This window comes from Dreissena polymorpha, chromosome 4, assembly GCF_020536995.1.
Source record: "Dreissena polymorpha isolate Duluth1 chromosome 4, UMN_Dpol_1.0, whole genome shotgun sequence".
NCBI lineage: Eukaryota > Metazoa > Mollusca > Bivalvia > Myida > Dreissenidae > Dreissena > Dreissena polymorpha.
In genome coordinates this window covers 73,863,274-73,887,275 of record NC_068358.1, presented here as the reverse complement: position 1 = coordinate 73,887,275, position 24,002 = coordinate 73,863,274, and the positions used below count along the sequence as shown (strand labels likewise).

Here is a 24,002-nt window from a genome sequence, read left to right as displayed (position 1 = left end):
ATCCAGATTGAGGCTCATATAAATGTTTTTTGTGAAATAAACAACACTTTGTCAATTAAAAAAAAATTAACCACAATTTTCATTTTTCATGTCTTTACTGGTTTGCAGAATGGAATAGCGCTAGCAATGGGTTCCTTTGGTACATTTTATGGAAAGTATGTTCGACCAAATGTGACATGTGTCGGAAATGAGTCCAGCATTCTCAACTGCACATATGACAAGTTCCGCGCTTGCCAGAAAGACGCTTTTCTTGGATATGCTGTTGTGTCATGTTTTAATGGAACACTGAACAAGGGTGAGTTGAAAGATGATTGCATTTTTAAACACATGTATTTTTATGTGCTTTGTCGTTGTTTTTTTATATTAACGGTATGTCAGACACATGAGACTTGCTTGATTTGACTGCATTATAGACTAATTTATTTTTAACATGTTTTTGAAAGTAATAACACAAAAATAGTAGTTGTTTATCTCATAAAATACAGCTTCATTAATATATGCTAATTGCTTTTAACAAAAATCGAGGATCCTGACACTGCACTAATGATTTTAGCCCCATTTTACCAAAGTATTGCTAATTTGTTTTATCCGTTCAGAGCCTAAGCTGAAGCTAGAGGGCAGTGAAGGTACAGACATGGCCAACCAGACAGGCCGTGTGGTGATCCAGCAGTACGGGATCTGGGGCCGCGTGTGCCCCAACGCCTGGGACGACAAGGACGCTGACGTCGTGTGTCGGAACCTCGGCTACCTGGGCGGAGTCGCATACAAGTATACATCATCAGGTCCGTGTACATATTTCAGTGTCATTTCGGAGTGAAGGAAATCATTATTATTTGTTGTTTAAGTCTTTGGATTATTAGTAATCATTTTTCAAGCAATCACCATGAAAGTATGCTTTTAGATAAAATAAAATCAAGGAAAGTATACACAATTTCATATTTCATGTTAAGTCCTTGATATGGTTTAGTAAAACATAATTCTTGTGATATGAATATGGTGCAATTAAAATTGAAACTTGCAATTTTTGTAAATTTGTTTTCTACTTTATCATTGGAGTCACTGTATTTAAATTTTGCTTCTAACTATACAAGTGTCAATGAGATAAAAAAGAATCCTTTTACACCCAATTTGAGAAGTATTGTGCAAAAGATGATCCGATGTCATATGACATCTGATGTAAGAGAATTTCTAGACCAACCTCCGTATTTGCGTATTGTGGTCAGGAGCTATCGTGTCAGCTAGATAGACACACCAGGTTTTGTGGTGTAATGTAAGACAATAAGGTAACTCATGAACAGATTGAATGTATGCGCAGGCTGGTGTTGGGCTTTGTTGGCCACATATCACATTACGACATAAGACCCATTTTTGCATGGTGTGGCTAATGTATTATTCAACTAAAGGGTGAAAACTTTAAAAAATGTCAATATATCCATTTTTAGCTGTAAGGTTTTCACTTTTAACCCACATATTTTACGATTTCACAAAACAACAGCACAAAAACAGCGGCTGTTAGTAGTATATTTAAAAATGATTTTAAATTGTTAACATAGGTTGGGAGTATTGAACATGATTTGCTGCCAAAAATCCAATAGATTTTTTATTTTCTTTATTTATTGACATGTCTTCATTGCAGGCTATGGTCCCTACACACTGGGGATGGTTGGTTGTCATGGTAACGAGTCCACACTGTTTGACTGCCCTGTGAGTCCCGGACTGTGTGACGCTCAGTTCTCCTCTGGGGACGCAGGCGTGCTGTGCTACACTGTCAAGAGTAGGTTTAGCCGTTGATTGTATTTGAGCCTCGTGCGTGGAAAACTTGGCTTAATGCATGTGCGTAAAGTGTTGTCCCAGATTAGCCTGTGCTAACCACACTTAGAAAGCACTAATTTCCCACATTTCAAAGAACGCTGCACATATTGTACCATATAGGACCAGTACTTTACTTCGGACCTTCTTAAGTTCACACAATTAGATCCAATAAAAAAAATCAAATATTCGAATAATGAAGAACGAATATTCAAATATCATTTTCAGTTTTCGTTCCCATCCCTAGTTTCTAAATGATAAAGCATCCATTGTTCAACTTGTCAAACGTTGTGTTTTCTACACATGCCATTAATTTTATTCTCAACTCATGATATTCTGAAATGGTTTGCCCTTGACTTTTCAGAGCCAGCATTGCGCCTGGTTGGTTCAGCCAACACGGGTCACCTGGAGATCATACTGGACACCTTCACAGGCACCATCTGTGACTTTGGCTGGTCCCGTTACGATGCAAGTGTGGCCTGCAAACAGCTGGGCTTCCAGGATGGGGAACCAAGAAGGTGGGATTATAAAAAGCCAGTCTCTGGGAAAACCAGGCTTAATGCCTGTGGGTAAATTATTGTCCGAAATTTGCCAGTGAAGTTGTCACATGCCAAGTACAACTTTTTCCACTTGTATGGAAGTTTTTGTTGTAAGGAAGTGTCTTCTAAATGAAAGTGCATTCTGGACAAAAAAATAGTGCACGATTTTTGAAGGCATTTTTTTTTTTTAAATATCCACCGATCAGAAATATATTTTTTATATTTTAATGATGAAGTAAATTCTTGTGTTTTCATAAGAATGGTTCAAGTGAAGCATGTACTACAATTCAGTTCCCTTCTCTCATCGACCGGGGCAACAGTTGTAATGTCATCAATGGGTTGCTATGGAGGAGAGAGCTCAATTTTCATGTGTCGAAACCCCGGCTGGCAGAAAAACATCAACGAAAAATGCTACGAGGCAAACAGAAATGCTGGTGTCTTCTGCTACAACCATGGTGAGACACTTGTTTTGCACTTTTGTTAATGTTTTTGTTCCATTACCTGTATTAGTATTTGATATTCATAATGTCTATAGACATCACTGTATTTATAAACAATAAGTGTTAAATATTGGCCGATTTTCTTAAAGATGGATTTAGTTCAGATTATAGTTCAGATTATATTCATGTCAATGTGTCAATTATGCCTCCAGTTTAGCCATATAATTTATAAATGAAGCATTAAGATCTGTGACAGCTAAATCTGGTGTGTAGGGGCTGGGTGGAAAAAAAATCAATTTAACTGATTTTCTGTGTTGTCCAAATTGAAGAATTTTTGTTATGCAATTGCTTTATCCTTATACAAGTAATTATAATAATACTTACAAAAAATATTTAAAAAATAAATAAAAATAAAATATAATTCAGGGCAATTGCTCTAACATCACACTTCATGCAAACTACATCATAATGGTTAGAAACTTTTCAGTGTCAATAATATCAACCATTATTAATGGTTGATATTTTTGACACTGAAAAGTTTTTAACCATTATGTCCTTGCCTTCCAGTACGTATATCCGGTGGCCAAGCTGACGAGAACACGACAGCAGGAAAAGTGGAGATGTATCACCATGGAAACTGGATCACAGTTTGCGCCGACGGGTTCAACGACACAGACGCCCGTCTGGTGTGCAGAGAGCTTGGTTTTCCCAACAGCAAGGCTCTTGTACCAGGTGATGTTATTGTGCCTTGTAGGTTAACTAGGCTTAATGCATGTGCCTAAAGTGTCATCGCAGGTTAGCCTGTGCAGTTATGTTTAACTGGATTTTCACTATGAAGAGACTTCCTTTAATAGAAAACTGCCATAAAAGCAGAAAGTAGCATCACTGATTAGCCTGTGTGCGGACTGCATAGGCTTATCTGGGATGACACTTTTTGCAAATGCATTAAGCCCAGTCTAAGCTTAATATAAAATAAGGTGTTTGATAACTTCTTGAAGTTGAACATTATAAATATCATGTTGTTTTTTTCATTTTTCAGTAAGAAACCAATTGTCAAAATACTGTTTTGAAATATTCTAGAGATTTCAATATCAAGTGTATTTAAAGCAGATCATAACATATAATAGCAATTCACATGTCAACCATATGAATATATTAAGCAGAATAAGCACCTATATGGGGTCACAACTTTCAACAACATGAGGGATCAATCCTTACCTGTTACCCATTTGTTGTCAGTATATATGAAGATGGCTTACAATTATCAATAAACATTCTGTTTAAAATGTTAAGAATTTTGAAAATAAAAAAATAGACATGACAGAAATTTTAAATTAAATTTTAAGCAAAGAATATTGTACAAATTACCTTTTATCTCTTTAATTTTAAGAGGCCATTTTGACATTTAAATTATCCAGCTGATATTAACTGAATATAAGACTTATTTATTGTTTGATGGATTTTCCTTAAAAAGAATTGCAAGTTGCATGGTATAACAGGATCGGGAAAAAAAAGTAGCATCACACAGGCTGCTTTATTTTTCTGTTGATATGAATTTCACTGGATGATGAAGCCTGCTTTGTGTAAAGATTGCAAACCAGTATATACTTAAATGTAAGGCAAATCCCCTTTATAGAATAACACCATTTTGTTTTATTTTAAAGGTGCTTTTGGAAGGAAATACTACTCGGACTTTGTAACTGACTTCAACTGTACAGGGAGTGAGATTTCTATAGCCCTGTGTCCGTTCAATGAGACGGGTGAATGTCTTGATAAATCATCAAACTATGCCTCTGTCCTTTGCTCAAAGTTCCCCATCGATAATAATGGTGAGTCTTAGACCAAGATATGTGATTTCTTAATATTTAAATATATATTTAAATGTGGCAATGTACACTGACCAAACATTTAAATCATAATAATTTTTGTCGTGTATGTTTTTCTATTTTCTTGAGTATGGTTTAACTCTGTTTTTGCCATTTAATTGTATGAAATATTGTTGCTTTTCTGGTTCTAGAATGGAAATCTTAGATGAGCGAGTCTGGTTTTATTAAATTGAATAAAAAAACATCAAAAAACTATTTTCAAAGCATGAAACACTTTGTCTTACGCGTTTAATAAAAGCATAACAAACTTGTTTTTCACAGCAATCTACATCTTGCCCTTTGAATCATTCCCTGCAACTGTGGCGGTCAAGAAACATGGAATGAATGGCACAATTTGTGCGGAAGGCTGGGACAACAAAGACGCAGATGTTTTGTGTCGACAGCTTGGATATTCTGGGGGAGGCGTGTCATTTGGACCACAGTACTCAGGTCATTTTTCAGCACACTTTGTTGTTGTTTATGTGTAAATATTTGTTATACACATAGAGGAATGCTTGTTATATTTAACGTATTTGTTTGTACTAGCTTTGACCAAATCGTTTCATATTTCAGTTACAAATAACACAGTTGTATTTGGCCCTTGAGAGCCAGAACTACATTACAGCCTTCTTTGTACATATACTGGTAGGATCTTCTGGCTTTGAGGGTTGATAATTTATATGTACTACGTGTAAATTTTATGGTTCTTTCAATTTCTTCCTTCTTTTGCTAGGCTCCAGTACACCTATCTGGATGACCAATGTGAATTGCTATGGCAACGAAACACGTATCCAAGACTGCCGTTTTCTGGAAACCCCGACTAGTGGCTGCCTGTCTAATCACATGGCAGCTAGGGTGTATTGTTACGAGGGCCCAGGTATTTCAGTGTTGCTGTTTTTTGCTATATTGATGCTTTGAGACAAAAACAATTCAAAGGCTCATTGTTTTCATCACCCTTAACGATGTGTGTGTTTGTTTGTAAATCGTCAGTGCGCCAAAACCTTTTTAGAAACAACAGTTATGTAACGTTATGTTATTCATTTTAAATGGTCGAACAAATATAACCAGAAACGAGACAGCTATGCCCAATTTTGGTATTTTAAGCTTTTAATTTCAAGTCCCATTTCATCTTATAAGCAAAGCTAATTTTCCTCTTACTTAGCACTAAGTACCTTCCAGAACTGCTGGGCAGTATTTGATGAATATCACTCAAATATTCCTTGAGCAGTCTTAAATGAAAATTGTTCAAATGCTTTGAGTATGTTGATAAATCAGGTCACTGGGACCTAAACGGAATTTTAAAAATGAAAACTTAAAAAACTATATCTTCTCAGAAAGCGCATAGCCTAGAGGCTTTTTGTTTTTTATGTAACATTCTTTTGAGTTTTTAGAAGGATCACCCTGGGGTAAATCATATAAAAAAATTTATAAACAGAATAACTTCAAAGGTTATTTTCAAAGGACATGGCCGATACGTGTAATATTAGGTATGGAACATCAGGTAGTGGTCCTATATTGCTAAGATTGTTCAAATTATGAAGAAATACTTAATATAGACTTTCAAATATTATAATGCCCCTGTTGTGAAAAGGCACCACAAACTAGTTTTATTATACTATTGAGTATTATACCACTGAGCTACAGTTTCTCAGGTAAGCGTTCAAGGATCCTAAAAGACCATGAAAAAGACCAAAGTTAGCATACTATGTGCTTGAGTACCCTCATCGATAACTTCTATTCCCCAAACTTGACTATTTAAAGAGTGCTCAGAGATAAAAAAGAGTGTTTGTTTGAGGGCTTCCATGCAGGCCTGCTTCCTTGATGCATTATTCTTGTTAAGTGATGTTGAAAAATGAAATTGCTCAATTAATAGCATATACATAAGTTATAGCAGCAATTCCTTGAGTGTTTGCATTGGTATATTTATAGTTTAGAAGAACTACTGAATGGTAATTGTCAAAAACACATTAAAAATTAATTGCAATCCAAAATTTTTATTCTTTGCAGGATTCCAAGTGAGACTAGTGAATGGAAGTGCGCCGTCAAATGGTCGGGTAGAAGTTTCCTACGGTGGAACATGGGGCACAATATGTGACTCGTACTGGTCAGATAGCGATGCTAGGGTGGTCTGTCGGCAGCTTGGTTTCCTAGATGGTGTGGCACAAGCAAACTCCTACTATGGAGCTGGGATGGGTAGGATGATTTGGATGACTTACTGGAAATTCTATCTCACCTGAGCATGATTTGCTCATTGTGAGCTATTGTGGTTTGCTGATGTCTGTTGTCTGTCTTGGCGAATCATGTGTCTGGCGTCATGCCATGTTCATTGTGTGACCTCAATTTTGCTGTTTAAAACTCTATGAAGGCCACATTTTTCAGCCAATTTTGATGAAACTTGGTCAGAATATTTATATGGAACATATTAAGGATGAGTTTTAATCTTGGTTACCTTCCTTTAAAAACTACGTCATATGGTCAAATCTTAGGAAAAATTTGTGACCACTCTAGACGGGACATTATTCATCCAGTCATGATGAAACTGGGTTTAATTGTTTAACTTGACAAAATCTAAGCTGAGTTTGAACCTGGGTCAAGTGGTTTTAAAAACTAGGTCACCAGGTCAAAGCTTTAACCAAATTTCTTACTTTTTAGAAGTCAAATTTATTATTCAGTCTTATTTAAACGTGCTTAGAATAATTATCCTTATATCTAGACCAACTTAATATCTTTGTGATGTGTGTCGAAAAATAGGTCACTTAGTCAAATCATAGAAAAACTTCGTTTTAACTATAGCAGCAAAATTTACATCTGAATCTTGATGAAACTTGGTCAGAATGTTTGACTTGTAAAGTTCAAATGCAGTCAAACACTAGGTAAAAAGGTAAGATCTTAGAAAAACCTTTTAACCTCTCTAAAGACTACATTTCTGACTCGGTCTTGATGAAAACTGGGTACTAAATATCCAGGCTAGGTTCAAATATGGGTCTTGTGAATCCTTAATCTAGATCAACAAGTCCATTTGGAAACAATAGGTCACAACTCAGGTCTGCGCTTTAGGGCCATCATGGTTCTCTTGTTTGAATGAATTATATTGTTTTTTGTAATTATTTGATTATTTAGTATTTAGTTTGGCTCTTGAAAAAGACTTTGTTATTGGGTTGTTGTTGACTTATAATATATTCATAAAATGAGCTTTTTAAAAATAATTGTTGCAAATTTTTTTATTTGTTCCTTATAAAAAATTGAATGTTATGCTTTCGATAAAGAAAAAAAGTCACGCTAAAGTGAGTTATCACACAAAATAGCAAACGCAGCAATGCGATCAGGACCCATCCTGTTCCTGTATAAGTCATGCAAGATTCATAGTCGCATTACTACACAGGGTATCTGATCCTTACCAGACTGCCCAAGTGCAGAGGCTCGTCTGGAGCTAAGCTACCCGCATATGGCATCATACCTATTTTCCCATGATGCAGGTTAATTGTAATCTTGGTACTTGAATGCGCAGGTCCATCATGGCTGTACTACGTACGATGTGATGGGGATGAGAAGTCAATATGGTCCTGCACAAATAGCGGCTTCAATGTGAGCCACACTTCCTGTCGCAATCACAAACATGACGCCAGCGTGTATTGTACTGATAGAGGTATGTACAAACATGACGCCAGTGTGTATTGTACTGATAGAGGTATGTACAAACATGACGCCAGCGTGTATTGTACTGATAGAGGTATGTACAAACATGACGCCAGCGTGTATTGTACTGATAGAGGTATGTACAAACATGACGCCAGCGTGTATTGCACTGATAGAGGTATGTACAAACATGACGCCAGCGTGTATTGCACTGATAGAGGTATGTACAAACATTGCGCCAGCGTGTATTGTACTGTTAGAGGTATGCACAGTATTGTCTTGTCTTATAACATGCATAGTTCTCAACTATGATAACCCAAGTAAAAGAGAGGTATGATTTCACCTCAGAGTAAATTTTTGTTAAAGCCTAGTATTTTAAGAAGCTATTTAAATGGTATTGGAAAAGGAAAATCAAAACTGAAATAATTTCATAAGAATATTATTGAAACAATATGAAACAATAATGGTTTACATAATCATGTGTTACTGAATAAAGATTTAAATAATGTCTTTCATGAACTTAGCAAATAATTTTCGCTTATTAAATTGCTTAGAACTTTGTGCATCCATATCTCCCTGTTTTATATTGCTTTATTCCTCTCTTGTAAAATGTTGCATGGAACAGAACTCACATATGCATCCTAGATGACTTTTAATCCATGAAACATATTATCATAATGTTTAATATGCACATGATGTCATGCAGTATATTTTGAACCAATGCATATGCTTAAACTTAATGATAATAGAATAACAGTTTTTATAAAATAGCACTATTTGGATCTTACATTCTTACACAGTATTTTTTTTGCCAGTGAGACTGGAGCCTAACGTAAGCTATGGAGCAGTGCAGATATGGAACAGAGAAGCATACAGACTTGTGTGTGCAGACGGCTTTGATGACCTTGCAGCCAAGGTCGTGTGCAGGTCGGCAGGATTCCAAAATGGAATAAGCGTTTGTTGTTCTGCCTTTGGGGAAATGAAGTATGACATTGGGTATCGCAACGTCCGATGCACAGGAAACGAAATGTCCATTCTGGACTGCAGCTATGTGGACGATAATACCGGCTGCTCTAGCGGGAAGTATGCGTCTGTGGCTTGTTCTGATCAACCTGCCAATGGAGGTGAGATTTTGCAGATAAATTTCAGTAGGAAAGGCTTTAATTTTGGTTTAAATTCGGTTTAATAAACAAAGTAGGAAAACGTTTGGCGAAATATATATGGGGAATACTTTTCAAAAGACGTGTTTTCTAGATGGAGTGACACTTAAATTAAGCTGTTTTGGAAAACAAAATAATATAAATAACAACTATTCTAAAAGAACAAAATTAATTTGAATGCTATAACTCACAGCCTTTCAACCTGGCACACACCATTTACATATCACACTCCAAATGTCAGAAACATATTTCTGTTATAGAATATGCACTGAAACTAAAAAGTTACAACCGCGGGACAATCTCCCTCCGCCATTTCGACATCTGGGGCTACATCTGCGCTGATGGTTTTGATGATGCAGAGGCCACTGTCATTTGCAGAGAGATGGGCTTCCAGGGTGGATTCTCCTACTTTGAAATGAAATATGATAGCTCAAAAACACTTGGTGAGTAAAGCAAATTTATTTGAGCCTGGTTCTGGGATTACTTGGCTAACCAGTCAGCAATATTTTTACTTCCATATAGAAAATGTTAGCGTAAAAACGCTAGGTTTGCCCTGGATTTTGTACTTGAAGATGAAATGTGATGGCCTTAAATTGCTGGGAGTGCATTTGATTTTATATTTTTGCATTAAGATGAAATATGGTTGCATGAAAGCGCTGGGTTTTCAGTTTGTTTTCAGTTTGTTTTTTCCCCTCAACTTTATCATGCAATATGCCTTTTTGTTTATCTCTTAGAGTTGAAATATGGTTGTCCAAGAATGGTTGCTGAGTATGGGAACTTCAGTTCTTACTTTAAGATGATATGTGGTATCATGGAAACACTATGGGAGAAATTTAACTTTTATTCTTACTTCAAGGTGATATAATTAAATTATGGTGATATTATATAAAAACAGACAGTGTGCATTTGAACTTTAACATTTGTACTAATAAATGAATGATGGTAGCCCAAAAACACTTGATGTTCATTCGAAAATTATTTTTATTCTTAGTTCAAGTTTAAATATCGTAGCCCTAAACGTTTTGGTGAGAAACAGAACTTTTATATTAACTTTAGGGGAATTGAGGTAATGAGGTATACTGAAAATTCCAGATGACCTATTACACTTTGATTTCTTAAAGTCAACCACAAACGACGAAAAAAGAAAAGTTCTAAAATACCATATTTTTTTACAATTATTAGTTTATATTGATAAAAATATCACGACTGATATATTAAATTAATTGAAAAAAGTTGTTAAGTTTTCATATTTTCATATATTCGGTAATAAAATTTAACTGTGTACAGGTACCAGGTAACTAACACTCAACTATAAATAACGCAAGTAGATTGATCATCATAGTCACGTGGTAAACTCAGAAATGCAAATTGTGCATGCATAGTAAATTGTATATATTTTATAAATAAGATGATCAATCTACTTGCGTTATTTATAGTGTCTTTATTGTAATGTCACCTATTTTCATGATGTGCTTTCGATTTCACATCCCAAAATTTTATTACCGAATATACTAAAAATATAAACTTTTACTCCTTTTTGGTTGACAGTCCCTTTAAAGTGAGCCCTGGAGCATGCATTGACATTGTAGTAAAATATTAAGGGCAGAATATATAGTCTAAAATCTCACTTTTGGAAAGCGGGGCTGCATGTGCGCAAAGTGGCAATCCAGCAGTTGGCACAGGGTATTATCTGGGAGGACTATTTCCGCTAAAACACAATTTTCATTCGTATACTTCCTTTAAATGAAACATTCCATACAAGCAGAAATTGTCCCACTTAATTAGACTGTGTTGACTTCACAGGCTAATCTGGGAAGACACTTTGCGCAAAATTCAGAGTTCCGCTCATATGATTTTATAATTGTGAAGAGTTCTGGGCTTTTCAGGATATTTAGATTATTGTTTATTTTAACATGAAGAACTGAGATGACAAAGTGTCACAATTTTAGGTCAAATATAAAGGTAAATAAGAACATATTACCATGTTCTTTAAAGGGATCTTTTCACGCTTTGGTAAATTGACAAAATTGAAAAAAGTTGTTTCAGATTCGCAAATTTTCGTTTAAGTTATGATATTTGTGAGGAAACAGTAATACTGAACATTTACCATGGTCTAATAGAGCCATTATATGCATCTTTTGACGATTTTAAAACCTAAAAATTATAAAGCGTTGCAACGCGAAACGATTGAATAATTTGGAGAGTTCTCTTTTTGTCGTTAAATTTTGTGAAACTACGAAGATTGCTTATATAAGGTATAAAATACGTTCAGCATGTGTACTCGGCGGAATAGCTCAGTAGGCTAAAGCGTTTTTACTTCAGGACTGTGGCAGGACTCCAGGGGACACTGGTTCGAAACCTGGTCCGGGCTATGTTCTTTTCCTTTTTTTAATTTTATTCTTGATTTTTTACTGGAGCATTTACGATCCAATGTTTACATTTATCGATATAAAGCATTTAATGAATAAGTTAAAAAATGCCAAAATCTGTGAAAAGGCCCCTTTAATATGTTGAAAGTTTTGTCACCTGAAAACTCATAATATTAAATGAGAATTTATGCTTTCAGTTTTGTGGATTATTCAATTTATAATATTTTGCATGCTTATATTATTAAGGTTATTTTTTAAGGATTATACTAAATATGATAATTCTATGGATAATACATGTTGTGCTATTTCTTCATCATAGGCATACCCTGGCTGACCAACGTGAATTGTACCGGCCAGGAGGGGTCTCTGGTTCGATGTGGCAACATTCGATGGGGCTCTGTAGAACAGTGCAAGTCCGGGCTTGAGCCCGCAGTGTTCTGCTACCAGAACTCAGGTAGTGATGTCCTGTACATCTGGTATAAGTCACAGAACTATTGTGTTAGGGTTTCATTAAAATCTGAGATGTGGTTAAATCAACACGCTTTTCTGTCTAACATATTGAAAAAGCAGTGACCTCAGTGGCCATATTGTATAAGCTTTAGTAAAAATTTACTTAAATTGTGAACTGTCATGCAAAATTAAGCGTCTGTCAAAAGGTCATAGAAGTTTTAAATGCTCACTCAAGAGATCATCCTTAACTTAAAGTTAATGAATGAAATTGTCTTATATCAAATTTGAATTTCATTTAGCAAGATTTAGTGTTGTTCTTGTAGAGTTATAGATTGAGATCTCTTATAGCCATTTGGCTGAATCTCATGTATAATGAAGAAATGCTTTGATATTTTAGCTAATATGCACATTTTGAAATAAACTAAATACATGTATTTCATTTTGTAACGAATTCTTTTGCCAGCATTGAACCAGCAATAAAATTATGAGATTCATTCTGAAGGACCAGAATATGACTATTTATATATCTTTAAAGTTATTATATTTCTAGGGCTTTGCAGTTCGGTTTGGGTTACATTCATGGCTATGTTCCAAATGTACATGTTTGATTTTTTTTTTCCTGATTTTTCATCTATGTAACATTATTACCATGATTCCTTTGCAGGGTATAAACTGTCTATTGTACATAAGATTTGTATATAAGTGACATGTAATTGTAAACATTTTTATTATTTGTGCCCAATAAACAGGCACCATTTTTACCAGACTGCAGAAGTTGGACTTCATAATAAATGGGATTTATAAATGATGTATAATTAATCGTTATTCAATGTTGATAAACCAATGAAATATTTTTGTGCACAGTATCTAAGAGCACATTATGGTATTCATGAATTTGCTTCATGCTTTACAATGCTCTGCTTATCAGGGTACAAGTTTAGGTTGGCAAATGGCACCAGTCTGTTGTCTGGCCGCGTTGAAATTTCTTTGGACAATGAATGGGGAACTGTCTGTGGAACGTCAAAGTTTGATGACAAAGCAGCGCATGTCCTCTGTTCAGAGATGGGCTATACAAGTGGTCGTTCCCTTGACAATGGATACTTTGGAGAAGGCAAGGGAAAAATCATGATTCCCTATATTCGTTGCGCTGGTAACGAGAGTTCACTGTTAAAATGTGGGATCAAGATTGAACCTGAAGAGGCGATATATGAGAACAGGGGACGTCTAAATTTTGTGTCCCGCAGTACCTACTACACATGCAGGACTCACGCCCAGGATGCTGCTGTCCAATGTTACAACCAAGGTATGGTTTGTCTCACATGAGATAAGGTTACTAACATTTCATTGATTGCAGGTTTAATCAAATTCTCTTACAGGGTCTTGCAACATCATCAGAGATTTGACACACACCTGTGTCATCCTCAGTTTGTAGTTGAACTGCATGTCACAACCAAATAAGAACACACATTTTTAAATATATATTTTATCAGGTTTGAATATAAGTCTACAAAATGGCACCAATCACATGAATGGAAGAATTCAGTTCACTGTCGACGATCAAGTGGGTTCTTTCTGTGGATGGTTTGACGATGATTATGCTCAAGTAGTCTGTCGTCAGTTAAACTATACATCTGGTCGCGCACTCGACAAGGGGACGTTCGGCTCTCAGGTTGTTGGTCTGCATATTTCCACTCTGAAATGCGATGGAAGCGAGCGTACGATACTCCAATGTCCCTTAATGATTTCCGGAGCGCAAGCCTCGCAAAACAACATTCCTGATGTCATGAGTTTGCCTGGCACAGGTGGTTGGTACCGGGCTTACCACAATCCCAGGGACTGTTACCATAGCAATGAAGACGCTGCTGTTCAGTGTTACAAATCAGGTTCTCAAACTGCATACATAGCCTCCCAACACTTATTATCGAGCACCAACTTTATATTTATTTTACAGGTTCTCAAACTTAGTACATAGCCTTCCAACACTTCGCACGGAGCACAAACTTTATATTTACTTTACAGGTTCTCAAACTTAGTACATAGCCTTCCAACACTTTGCACGGAGCACAAACTTTATATTTACTTATTTCTAGTGTATGTGTAGTGTCCACAAAATGTATTCAGGCACTTCATATCAATTTATATTTGCTTCAGGAAGGTCATTCTTTTATTACTAGAAAAGCTTTCATAGCAAATCATTGCACTCATTTATTGGTAGGTACATACTATGGTGTACATGTACATTGTAGTAATTTAAAGTATTGGTAATTATAGATCCACATCATGCACTTTTATCTGGTAGATAATCTCATAATGAAAAAGCCTTTCTTTTTATTTGATTTATTGATCAGATTTGAAAAAGGAGCCTTAAAATAAATATCCCGTGCTTAAGGTGACCAAATTATATTTGGCAAGACATAGAGGATATTTGTTGGATTCGGTGGATTATCGATTTTAATTCACGAGTGATCATAGAAAATAATATTTTCACGAGTGGCGCAGCCACGAGTGAAAATATATATTTTATATGATCACGAGTGAATTTAAATCGATAATCCACCGAACCCAACAAATTTTCTTTTTATTTTATGCTTTTTTTCACAGTTTATATACATTGTTAAAGAGTTAAAATAAAGAATTTCGCCGGGAAAATGACGTCATTTTGTCAAAAAATGACGTCATTTAACATAAACAATGAAAATTATCGATAATTTTCACTGATAATTTTCATTGTTTGAAACAGTGAAGCCATGAAGGACTGCTTCTAATGCTGAAAGTGTCTCGAAATTGCCTTCAAAAGTCTCTGGCTAAGTTTGAATAGACTTATATGCTATGTTCATTCCATATTTAAAATACCTGAAACCAATATAGTGAAGATAAAGAAGGAATAATCATTGACATTTCCTATTCCAATTTATAATGTACAAGCTAATGTTAGTCATTCTATTATATCTTGTGCTTTACATTGTGTAGTTACTTTTTGTGTAGCATCTGTTCTCATTCTTGTGTGCATTTAGTGAAGTCTGGTGCAATACTGTTTTTTTCCAATTATTGATCATGAACTGTTTCATTAGTTGCTAAGTTCAGAGAATTCATTTCTGTTGAGTGACAGCACTGAGTGGAAGCAGGTACCTTATTTTGTGCATCTTTGTTTATTCCAACAAGGTCCTTGTATTTCATTTACAATATTGGTTTGACACTGTCATTGACTATATTGGTATGTCTGCGATAAAATGAACTGAAGCATCCATGAGTTTGTAAACCATGTGCCCACACTCCACCCCACACCACTACACATTTGTTACCTATCGCTTATTGTTGAGTCTATATGTGCATGTCAAATAGAAAACTTCTTCCCTGTAATTGTTACATCTAGGACAAATACTTTCGCCAGGTTTTGAAGTTGTGATGAAATTACGGAATTTAGACTTTACACTTCAAGTATTAGTGTTCATCGCAATACACCAAACAAAACAACACTGTTGTGGGTCAACAGGAGTTGCACATTTCATAAAAAAGCTTTTCATTTGGTCTCTCTTGGCAGTTTACTTGTTAAAACTTAATTCAATATTGCGGAGATACTAGCCTTAATTCAAGATGTATGCTGTTGTTTTCTATTATTGTTTTAGTTTCATTTCATTTGGCTTAAACAAATTTCAATTTTGTTTGTCTGGTTTTCATCAAACAACTTAAAGGTAAATGATTACTTAATAGAAAATTAATGCATATTTTGTTACAAGTGTTTAATTTGACTTGTGACACGATTTGGTATATTTATTCATTCACTGATGACTTGACTTGTGACACTATTTGGTATATTTGTTCATTCACTATTTGGTATATTTGTTCATTCACTATTTGGTATATTTGTTCATTCACTATTTGGTATATTTGTTCATTCACTGATGATTTGCGAATAATTATGGAACTCAGTGGGAAGTTTTGAGTTCCTAACAACCGGTAGCAACACCTGATCCTGAACATTGACTGTTCCAAGCGGATCATCCCCAGTTTCATTTATTTTGTGGGTTTGTTGTGTATTTGTGTGTTACGACAAAAAGTGTGTAACTCGATCCTATGTGTTGAAAAAAGAATAGAATGCTTTGATATAAGGTTCCTCTCCTGCTGGTGCGGATGAAGTCTCACTTTGTTTATGGACATTTTAAAGATATCTGAGGCAGTATAACATTTTCAAAACTGATGAAGTTCCTAAATTTCTAATAGCCACTTTATTAATAAATATATTCTCATTTCAACAACAACAATTGATAAGAATAATCTTTAAAGGACATATCTAAGAGTACCAATTAAGAACCTAAGTTTCTTGAAGATTTGTGTGGATTTAACATTCATTGAAACGTGACAATAGGATTCTATTTAATAAAAAAAATAAAATAGTATTGTATATTATGGTACTGTAAAGGTAACAGGAAACTATAAATGATGAAAAAAACGAAATCGTGTTATTAATGAAACCTTACAGTCAATATAGGTATAACAACAAGAGATTGCCATGCAATATGGTCCCCTACCTGTGAAACTCCACCATTGTCAGAATTTTTTTTTGTTTTGTTTTTTGTTGCCATAGCAACCTTAATTATTGACGTAGGAACACAATGAAATGACGTGCATAATCTCCATATTGCCATCTATCCATATTTTAAGTTTCATGAAAAAATATGAAGAACTTTTAAAGTTATTGCAGGATCCAAAAAAGTGTGACGGACAGACTGATGGACAGACTTGCAGACAGACTGACGGAGCGCAAACCATAAGTTTCACCGGTAGGGGACAATTACTGTAATGTAATACAGAAATATTGCTAAAAAGCTAATAAATGGTAATGAAAATAAGTATTGACATTTTTGTATGGCAATCACATAAATGTATAAGTGATAATCACATTTACTCATAGTCATGAATAAATTTAGTATTCTCTATTCTCAAAATACTATAAAATCCTCCTTATGATTATCAACAATAACTTAACAATTTCTGATCTTATAAATAATAACACACAGATAAACTAGGAGTGGGTGTTTGTATTTGACAGGGCTCTACTGATGATATAAAGGCAAAAAAACAATTGTTCTAATGATCATAATGTCTTCAATGTTCAACAGAGATAGACCTTGATAGCATCGCTCAGTTGAATAGTCACGAGACGTCAGTAAACATTGCGACATCTTTCTCATATTTATATATATATAACAAACAGATGCTTAACTAAATCAATTCTCTAGGACATGCCGTTATCATTAAACATGCACATGCGTGGAATACGACTAGTGCAATATTATTCATAACAATCAGACGGTGAGCTTAAATCAAAATCATACAAGCACACAATTTAACTACATCATGTAAAAGAACAAGCCCATTGGCACAATTCATGAACAGTCTGCTCACCTCTGCCAATGCCATAATTGCACACAGGACTTCCCAAATGCCCATCCACCATGCCCTAAGTTAAGGCTTATGTTCAGAGGTTGCAGTGTTGCAGTGGATATGGTGTCCGCCTAGGGATAGAGAGGTCATGGGTCAGTGTTGCAGTGGATATGGTGTCAGCCTAGGGATAGAGAGTTCATGGGTCAGTGTTGCAGTGGATATGGTGTCCGCCTAGGGATAGAGAGGTCATGAGTCAGTGTTGCAGTGGATATGGTGTCCGCCTAGGGATAGAGAGGTCATGAGTCAGTGTTGCAGTGGATATGGTGTCCGCCTAGGGATAGAGAGGTCATGGGTTCAATCCACATTGTAGGAGCGTTCTTTGAATTTTCCCCATAGACACTAAGTACTGGTTCTAGTCCCAGGAACGGACCCTAAAGCGTTTTAAATAAGCATAAGGCTTTCTATGCAATCGAGCAAAAATAAACTAGGTTGAAAAGTAAGGCTTATTTAGATGGAATGATGTGGATGGGAAGGAATGTGGTTCTTATGGGATGGACAGACAGAAGAAAAATGTAATGTGCACCATTTGGGCCGTACTCTTGTGAAAAGGGGGTTTACTGCATGTGTGTAAAGTGTTGTCCCAGATTAGCCTGTGCAGTCCACTACGCCTAAACTAAATTTTGCTAAGATGAGACTTTCTTTAAACGAAAAATACCATAAAAGCGTTAAGTGTTGTCCCTGGACGACACTTTATGCACATGCATTAAACCCCCTGTTTACAGAGCACGGCCCATTTGTTATGCGCAACAGTTGACTTTCAGTACAGTATGACTTATGACAAACAGAAGCTGCCACAACAGATAGGAGTAGTCCATACTTTTTCATGAATACCAAATCTTGAATGCATAGACATTGAAACAAGCTATAAGGTACATGTATGATTTTGGATATATGCAGGATGAAAAAGCAAAGTTCAATTTCCATCTTCTACACATATCATAAGTTACTCTGATGGACCCATGTCACCATTCACACATTGGGCTAGACACAAAGTGCTATTTGACAACTGTGGTTTGGTTATTATGGTACAGTCAGTTTGTATGGCTTTATTGGCTTAATTGCTGCTAAATATTATTATACCTTGCTTTTTCTTCATTCAATAAAAAGTGGGAAGCATTTTGATTCTTGTTATCCAATCATTTCGGCTGTCAGCCTCATGATTTGATTCCGAAGCATAGGAACTCTAAACTGGTGGTGATTACTGCAAAAACCAACACTTATCTGGATTTGTTTCTTATTTAGTAAGAAAGCACTATTATTAACCCTTTACCACTTAGAAACGTTTTTAGACGCATTTGTAGTCCTTGGAAAGTTTAATTTAATTAAAGGCCTTTTTAACTAGATTCCATTTTTTAAGGCATCATTTCTAGCCTTTATATACTGATGAGCAGCAAACAGCATAAAATCTGAACAAACTGCAAGTTGCACGCAGGTTGTTCTGGTTTTATGCTGTTTGCACATAGCCATTTTCACTTTGCCTCTGAGTGGAAGAGGGTTAATGCATAATTTTATACAAGTCGTAGAGTGATGTTGGAAATTTGGTATTTGAATACACATGTACCAAAATAATTAGTATCACCTCAACACAAAGTAGAAAACAACTATAGTGGGAATATTTAAATATTGCATGGAATTAAACATTCAAAAACTAGTATTCAAATACCAAATTTAGTATTTGACTCAATCTCATTTAAATACAGAGATGAGAAATTTAACACAAAAATACAATTTATTTTTCAGTCATAATTTTTTTAATTTATCTCTTTCAGAAATCACAAAGAATAGCTGACTTATAAGGACACCGGAAAAGATTAAACATTTTACATTACAAATGCATGCTCATTTTGGCAACATTTTCTGTTGTTTAGGCTTCACATTCAATCTGGCCTATGGCAACAATCCATTGCATGGACAAGTGAGGTTTACAATCGATAACCAAACAGGATCTTTTTGCGGGACCTTTAATGACAGTGTAGCAATGGTAGTTTGTAGACAAATGGGTTTTGTGTCAGGAAAATCTCTTTTGCCACTACTGACTTCAACAGGAAGTGGGAATTACCAGTTTACCAATGTTGCTTGCATTGGAAATGAGAACAGCTTTACTCACTGTTCATTCAAAATAATTGAGAAGGATTTTAAGATTCAAACAGAGGGAAGCTGTGGGTCTTGCTCTCCGACAGACGCAAGCTGTTTGAGGTCTTGTTATATGGGTCTTCGATACAATCGAATGAACATGGATCCGTGCTATATTAGGGAGCAGCCCCTGACTGTCCAGTGTTACACCACAGGTGCTGCTAGTGTCGTTATCCTTATTCGTATCATCACATGTTACACCTGTATTAGCTTTTGTATTATTTGCAGCAGCGACATTTCATGGCTTAGTATTAATTACATCTTTGCATGAATAATGTTCTTGAAATTATGCACTTTTGGTAATTAACAAAGTTGGCTAGATATTTATAGTATTGCTGCTAAAGACTTTATTCTTGCTGAATAGCGTATTGCAGCTGAAAAGTTAACATGGTGTTTATGCTTAACATGTTTTAATTTGGATGACAATTATAATGCCCTTGACTAGTTTTTGCTTTTGGACTTTTTCTTTTTTTTTAAAGATGGAAAATGTTGAATGTTGAAATTAACTGGGAATTTCATTAGTTGAGAAAATTTGTACTTGTCATTTTTTTCAAGTATGGATTCATTTCAACAATGCATGGAACAAAGTTGGGGATGGAATTGTACCCCGGAAATCATGGTCTCATAGCCTGAAAAATATACATATTTAAGCCGCATTGTGCGACAATGGTCTTATGCCTTATGCAGCCAGTGACCTCTAGACAAGCCTGTGCAATTGCACAATATGATCACGAGCTAAGTGCTCTGCTATGAAATCATGCAAGGTTTTGTGTTCTCATTAACGGCGAGGTAGCTCCTGACCAGACTGCACAGTACTCTGGCCATATTTGGCATAATATCCATTTTTCCCGACGCGGGTCATTAATATTATGATCACCAAAATTACTGACACAATTCTAACAACAATAATTCTATAAACGCACAACATGCAAATTATTATTATCCCATTTGAAAAATTGCTTGATTTTGCCAGTTGTTCAACTTGAAATTTCAATTGATAACATGAGGAGATGCGGGTGTCATTGCTTTGACTCTGCTCCCATACAAATGATCTCTTGAGACTTTGCTATTGAACTATAACTCTAGCTATTCAATTTAACAAAAAACAAATGAATCTTTTTATCTGCACGCCTTTAAGTGCAGACATTAATGGAAAATCATAACAAATATTAATTGTTTTTTATTACATTCACTGCAGACCATGTATGGTTGTAGTGCAGTTGCAGTGCAAACACCAAACTAGTGTGGTAGAATACATGCCAGGAATAATGTGTGGAAGGTGTGACATCAGTGATAAATAGTGCATGAACGCCCAAGGGTTGCATTAGCTCAGTAAAAATGCTAAGGACCATGTGCTTTCGTAGTGAGGACAGCCCTGTATTACAGGAGATGCCAGACCACCATACATGTTGCCTGATGAAAAAATGATAGCACTGCACTGACAGTTTGAAAATTCTAGGTGATCATGGATGTATTCTATCAATGCTTGGTACAAAATATGTATGCTTACTTGATTTGAACTGAAAAGAGGGATAAGCATAGGTAAGGGCATACACAAAAGTTTAATAGCAATTATGAAATTATGCTACTAGTTTACCAATTTCAACGCATTTCTTTAATTTGGTATTTAGATGTGCTTTAGAAACAGTACTTCTGAAAAGTTGTGTTATTGAAATAGGTGGTTACTCAGACTTGAACATAAGACATGAGAAAGGAAACAGAAGAAGAAATTATTCGATTTAGTGTGTGTAATGGACCAGACTCAATGATATCTTTTATATCTTTCAGAAATCTTGAAGCAGGGCAGTCGTATATTCAGACTAGGAAAAGCTCAGAATTATATGTTCAGTTTGTTAGTATATTCCGCTCTCATATATTCTGTTATTCAGGTTTAACATTCAATCTGGCCTATGGCAACAATCTGATGCACGGACAAGTGAGGTTCACAATTGATAACCAAACAGGATCTTTTTGCGGGACCTTTAATGACAGTGTAGCAATGGTAGTTTGTAGACAAATGGGTTTTGTGTCAGGAAAATCTCTTTTGCCACTACCGACTTCAACAGGAAGTGTGAACTACCAGTTTACCAATGTTGCTTGCGTTGGAAATGAGAGCAGCTTTACTGACTGTTCATTCAAAATACTTGACAAAGAGTTAAAGTTTCCAACAGATGGAAGCTGTTCCTCAGCATGCTATCGGAGTCTTGTGTACAATCGAATGGCCGTTGATCCATGCTATATTACGGAGCAACCTCTTACTGTCCAGTGTTCCTCCACAGGTGCTTTTTGTGTTATCTTCACTTCATTAACTAATATCTTGCACTGTTTTAGGCTTTTTTATTATTTGGCAACAGCTCCAACATTCTTTGCTTAGTACTTATTTCGTTGTTACTGTAATTTATTTTTGACAATAGACAAAGCAGGGGGAATGTTGATGTTATTCATGCTACAGATTGTTACGCGCTATTAAGGCTTAACAGGCTTCTGGTTCCCAATGATGCTAGATTGCATGCTACTAAACAATTTGCATATTGACTGATGCTCTTATGAACTCTTTAACACTTAACCCTTTGCATGCTGGGTAATTTGTCATCTGCTAAAATGTTGTCTGCAGAATTTCTAAAATTAGCATTTATTCGATTTTTTTTTCAAAGAATACTATCAGAATAGCAAACAGTTTGGATCCTGATGAGACGTCACATTTCGTGGCGTCTCATCTGGATCCAAACTGTTTGCAAATGCCTTTAAAATTCGGTTCCAGCACTGTAAGGGTTAAGAATTGAAATGTTGAATGTAGAATTTTACAGATTTTCATGAGTCAATGAACTATTGTACAAGGCATCTTTACAACTATGGAAATTCTAACATGGACTCCTTTGTACCTTCCATCTCTGTCTAGCCTGAAGGTTTGCTATTCTCTGAGGTCACTTAAAGAAAGTTCTTGTATATTCCCTCCACATTCCATTAAAGAAAGTTTAACGGTCGAAGGTTCTCTTGAGTGTTTGGTGTTCTTTCTTGGCCAGTTGTATTTACACTCCGCCTTCATAGCCTGGCTCTTTGCAGCGGGACAGGGTTACCTCCGTAGCTTTGGTTGCACCCCTTCAAGGCATGGGGTCTGGCAATCTACCAGTTTAATGGTGCTCCACAGAAGATCACCATCATGCAATAACTGTTGTCCATTATTGGAGTATAAAGAGTTGGCCGAGTACATCCGTCTTCAGCAGTGATTTATTGTCAGACTTTTGGTTTTCTCAGGAGACTTGCCAGCCAAGGCTTCAGAGCATCTCCTTCCCTTGTTTTTTTGTCTAAGTGATCCGCCTCGTATCTCTTAGCCTCAAGGAGATGTGGCTGATATTCATATGGCCCCTACCTTTCAACATGTCCAGCTTAGGAAGCTCTGTCATGAGTTTAAACTTTGGCTGGAATTCCTCTGTGACCAACAGACCCTCAAACGATCACACCATCTAAATGAATCAGCTGAGTGGTAGGAGTGTGCATTTGAAATTCTTACAAAAAAACGCTGAAGATTGACTTTCTTGAAGACGATAGCGAGTGTGGGTTCCATTGTCAAGGGGCTATGCTGGACTAGTCATATGATAATTGCTTCTTTAATGAGGGACTTCTCCACATAGTTCAGTGCTTTAATACAGCTGCCCCCTACTCAATTACAATCAGTTCCCTGTAACTAAACACTAAGCAAATGCAATCATAGGACAACCAAAAGAAGTTACATATCACTTACCTCAGTGGAGCTTTCATCCAACCAATCACGGAGACTTGATTGCAGACTGGGAAAATATGGAAACAAAAAGAGCATTTACAAACATCTAGGTAAAATTCATTAGAATGGGCTGGGGCGAATACAAAGTATTTTGTTAGATTTTGGAAGTGAGCTTTATGCTATATTTTCTGGTAAGGCATCATTAGACTGTTGCTTTGTGTGTTTGCAAGTTTCTAGGATAAATTGTTATATTTGTTGTCATTAGGGTCCTGATATAATAGTTACCAACCAAGTCTAAGGCGTAAGGTTTCAGCATAATGAATTATTCTTGAGACTATGCTATGTGTGCTTTTTCTTGGTTTATATGCCTAGTCATGATTTTATGAAATTTATACATTTGGACAGTTAGACTTGTGCTATATTGAAAGAACAAAT

General features: G+C 35.8%; 1 protein-coding gene across 3 annotated transcripts in view; it reads left to right on the top strand.

Annotated features, from left to right (window-relative positions):
* The window catches only part of LOC127876077 (deleted in malignant brain tumors 1 protein-like), an 89,762-nt gene that overhangs the window by 26,185 nt on the left and 39,575 nt on the right, over positions 1-24,002 (top strand). For all 3 annotated transcript variants that reach the window (XM_052420986.1, XM_052420985.1, XM_052420984.1), the window contains exons 10-24: positions 109-295; positions 597-782; positions 1,637-1,774; positions 2,174-2,327; positions 2,640-2,803; positions 3,356-3,520; positions 4,453-4,617; positions 4,936-5,103; positions 5,387-5,530; positions 6,661-6,846; positions 8,162-8,299; positions 9,105-9,413; positions 9,710-9,892; positions 12,138-12,272; positions 13,197-13,571. In XM_052420986.1, coding sequence (XP_052276946.1) covers positions 109-295; positions 597-782; positions 1,637-1,774; positions 2,174-2,327; positions 2,640-2,803; positions 3,356-3,520; positions 4,453-4,617; positions 4,936-5,103; positions 5,387-5,530; positions 6,661-6,846; positions 8,162-8,299; positions 9,105-9,413; positions 9,710-9,892; positions 12,138-12,272; positions 13,197-13,571 — 2,797 coding nt within the window. The remainder of the gene's footprint in view (positions 1-108; positions 296-596; positions 783-1,636; positions 1,775-2,173; positions 2,328-2,639; positions 2,804-3,355; positions 3,521-4,452; positions 4,618-4,935; positions 5,104-5,386; positions 5,531-6,660; positions 6,847-8,161; positions 8,300-9,104; positions 9,414-9,709; positions 9,893-12,137; positions 12,273-13,196; positions 13,572-24,002) is intronic.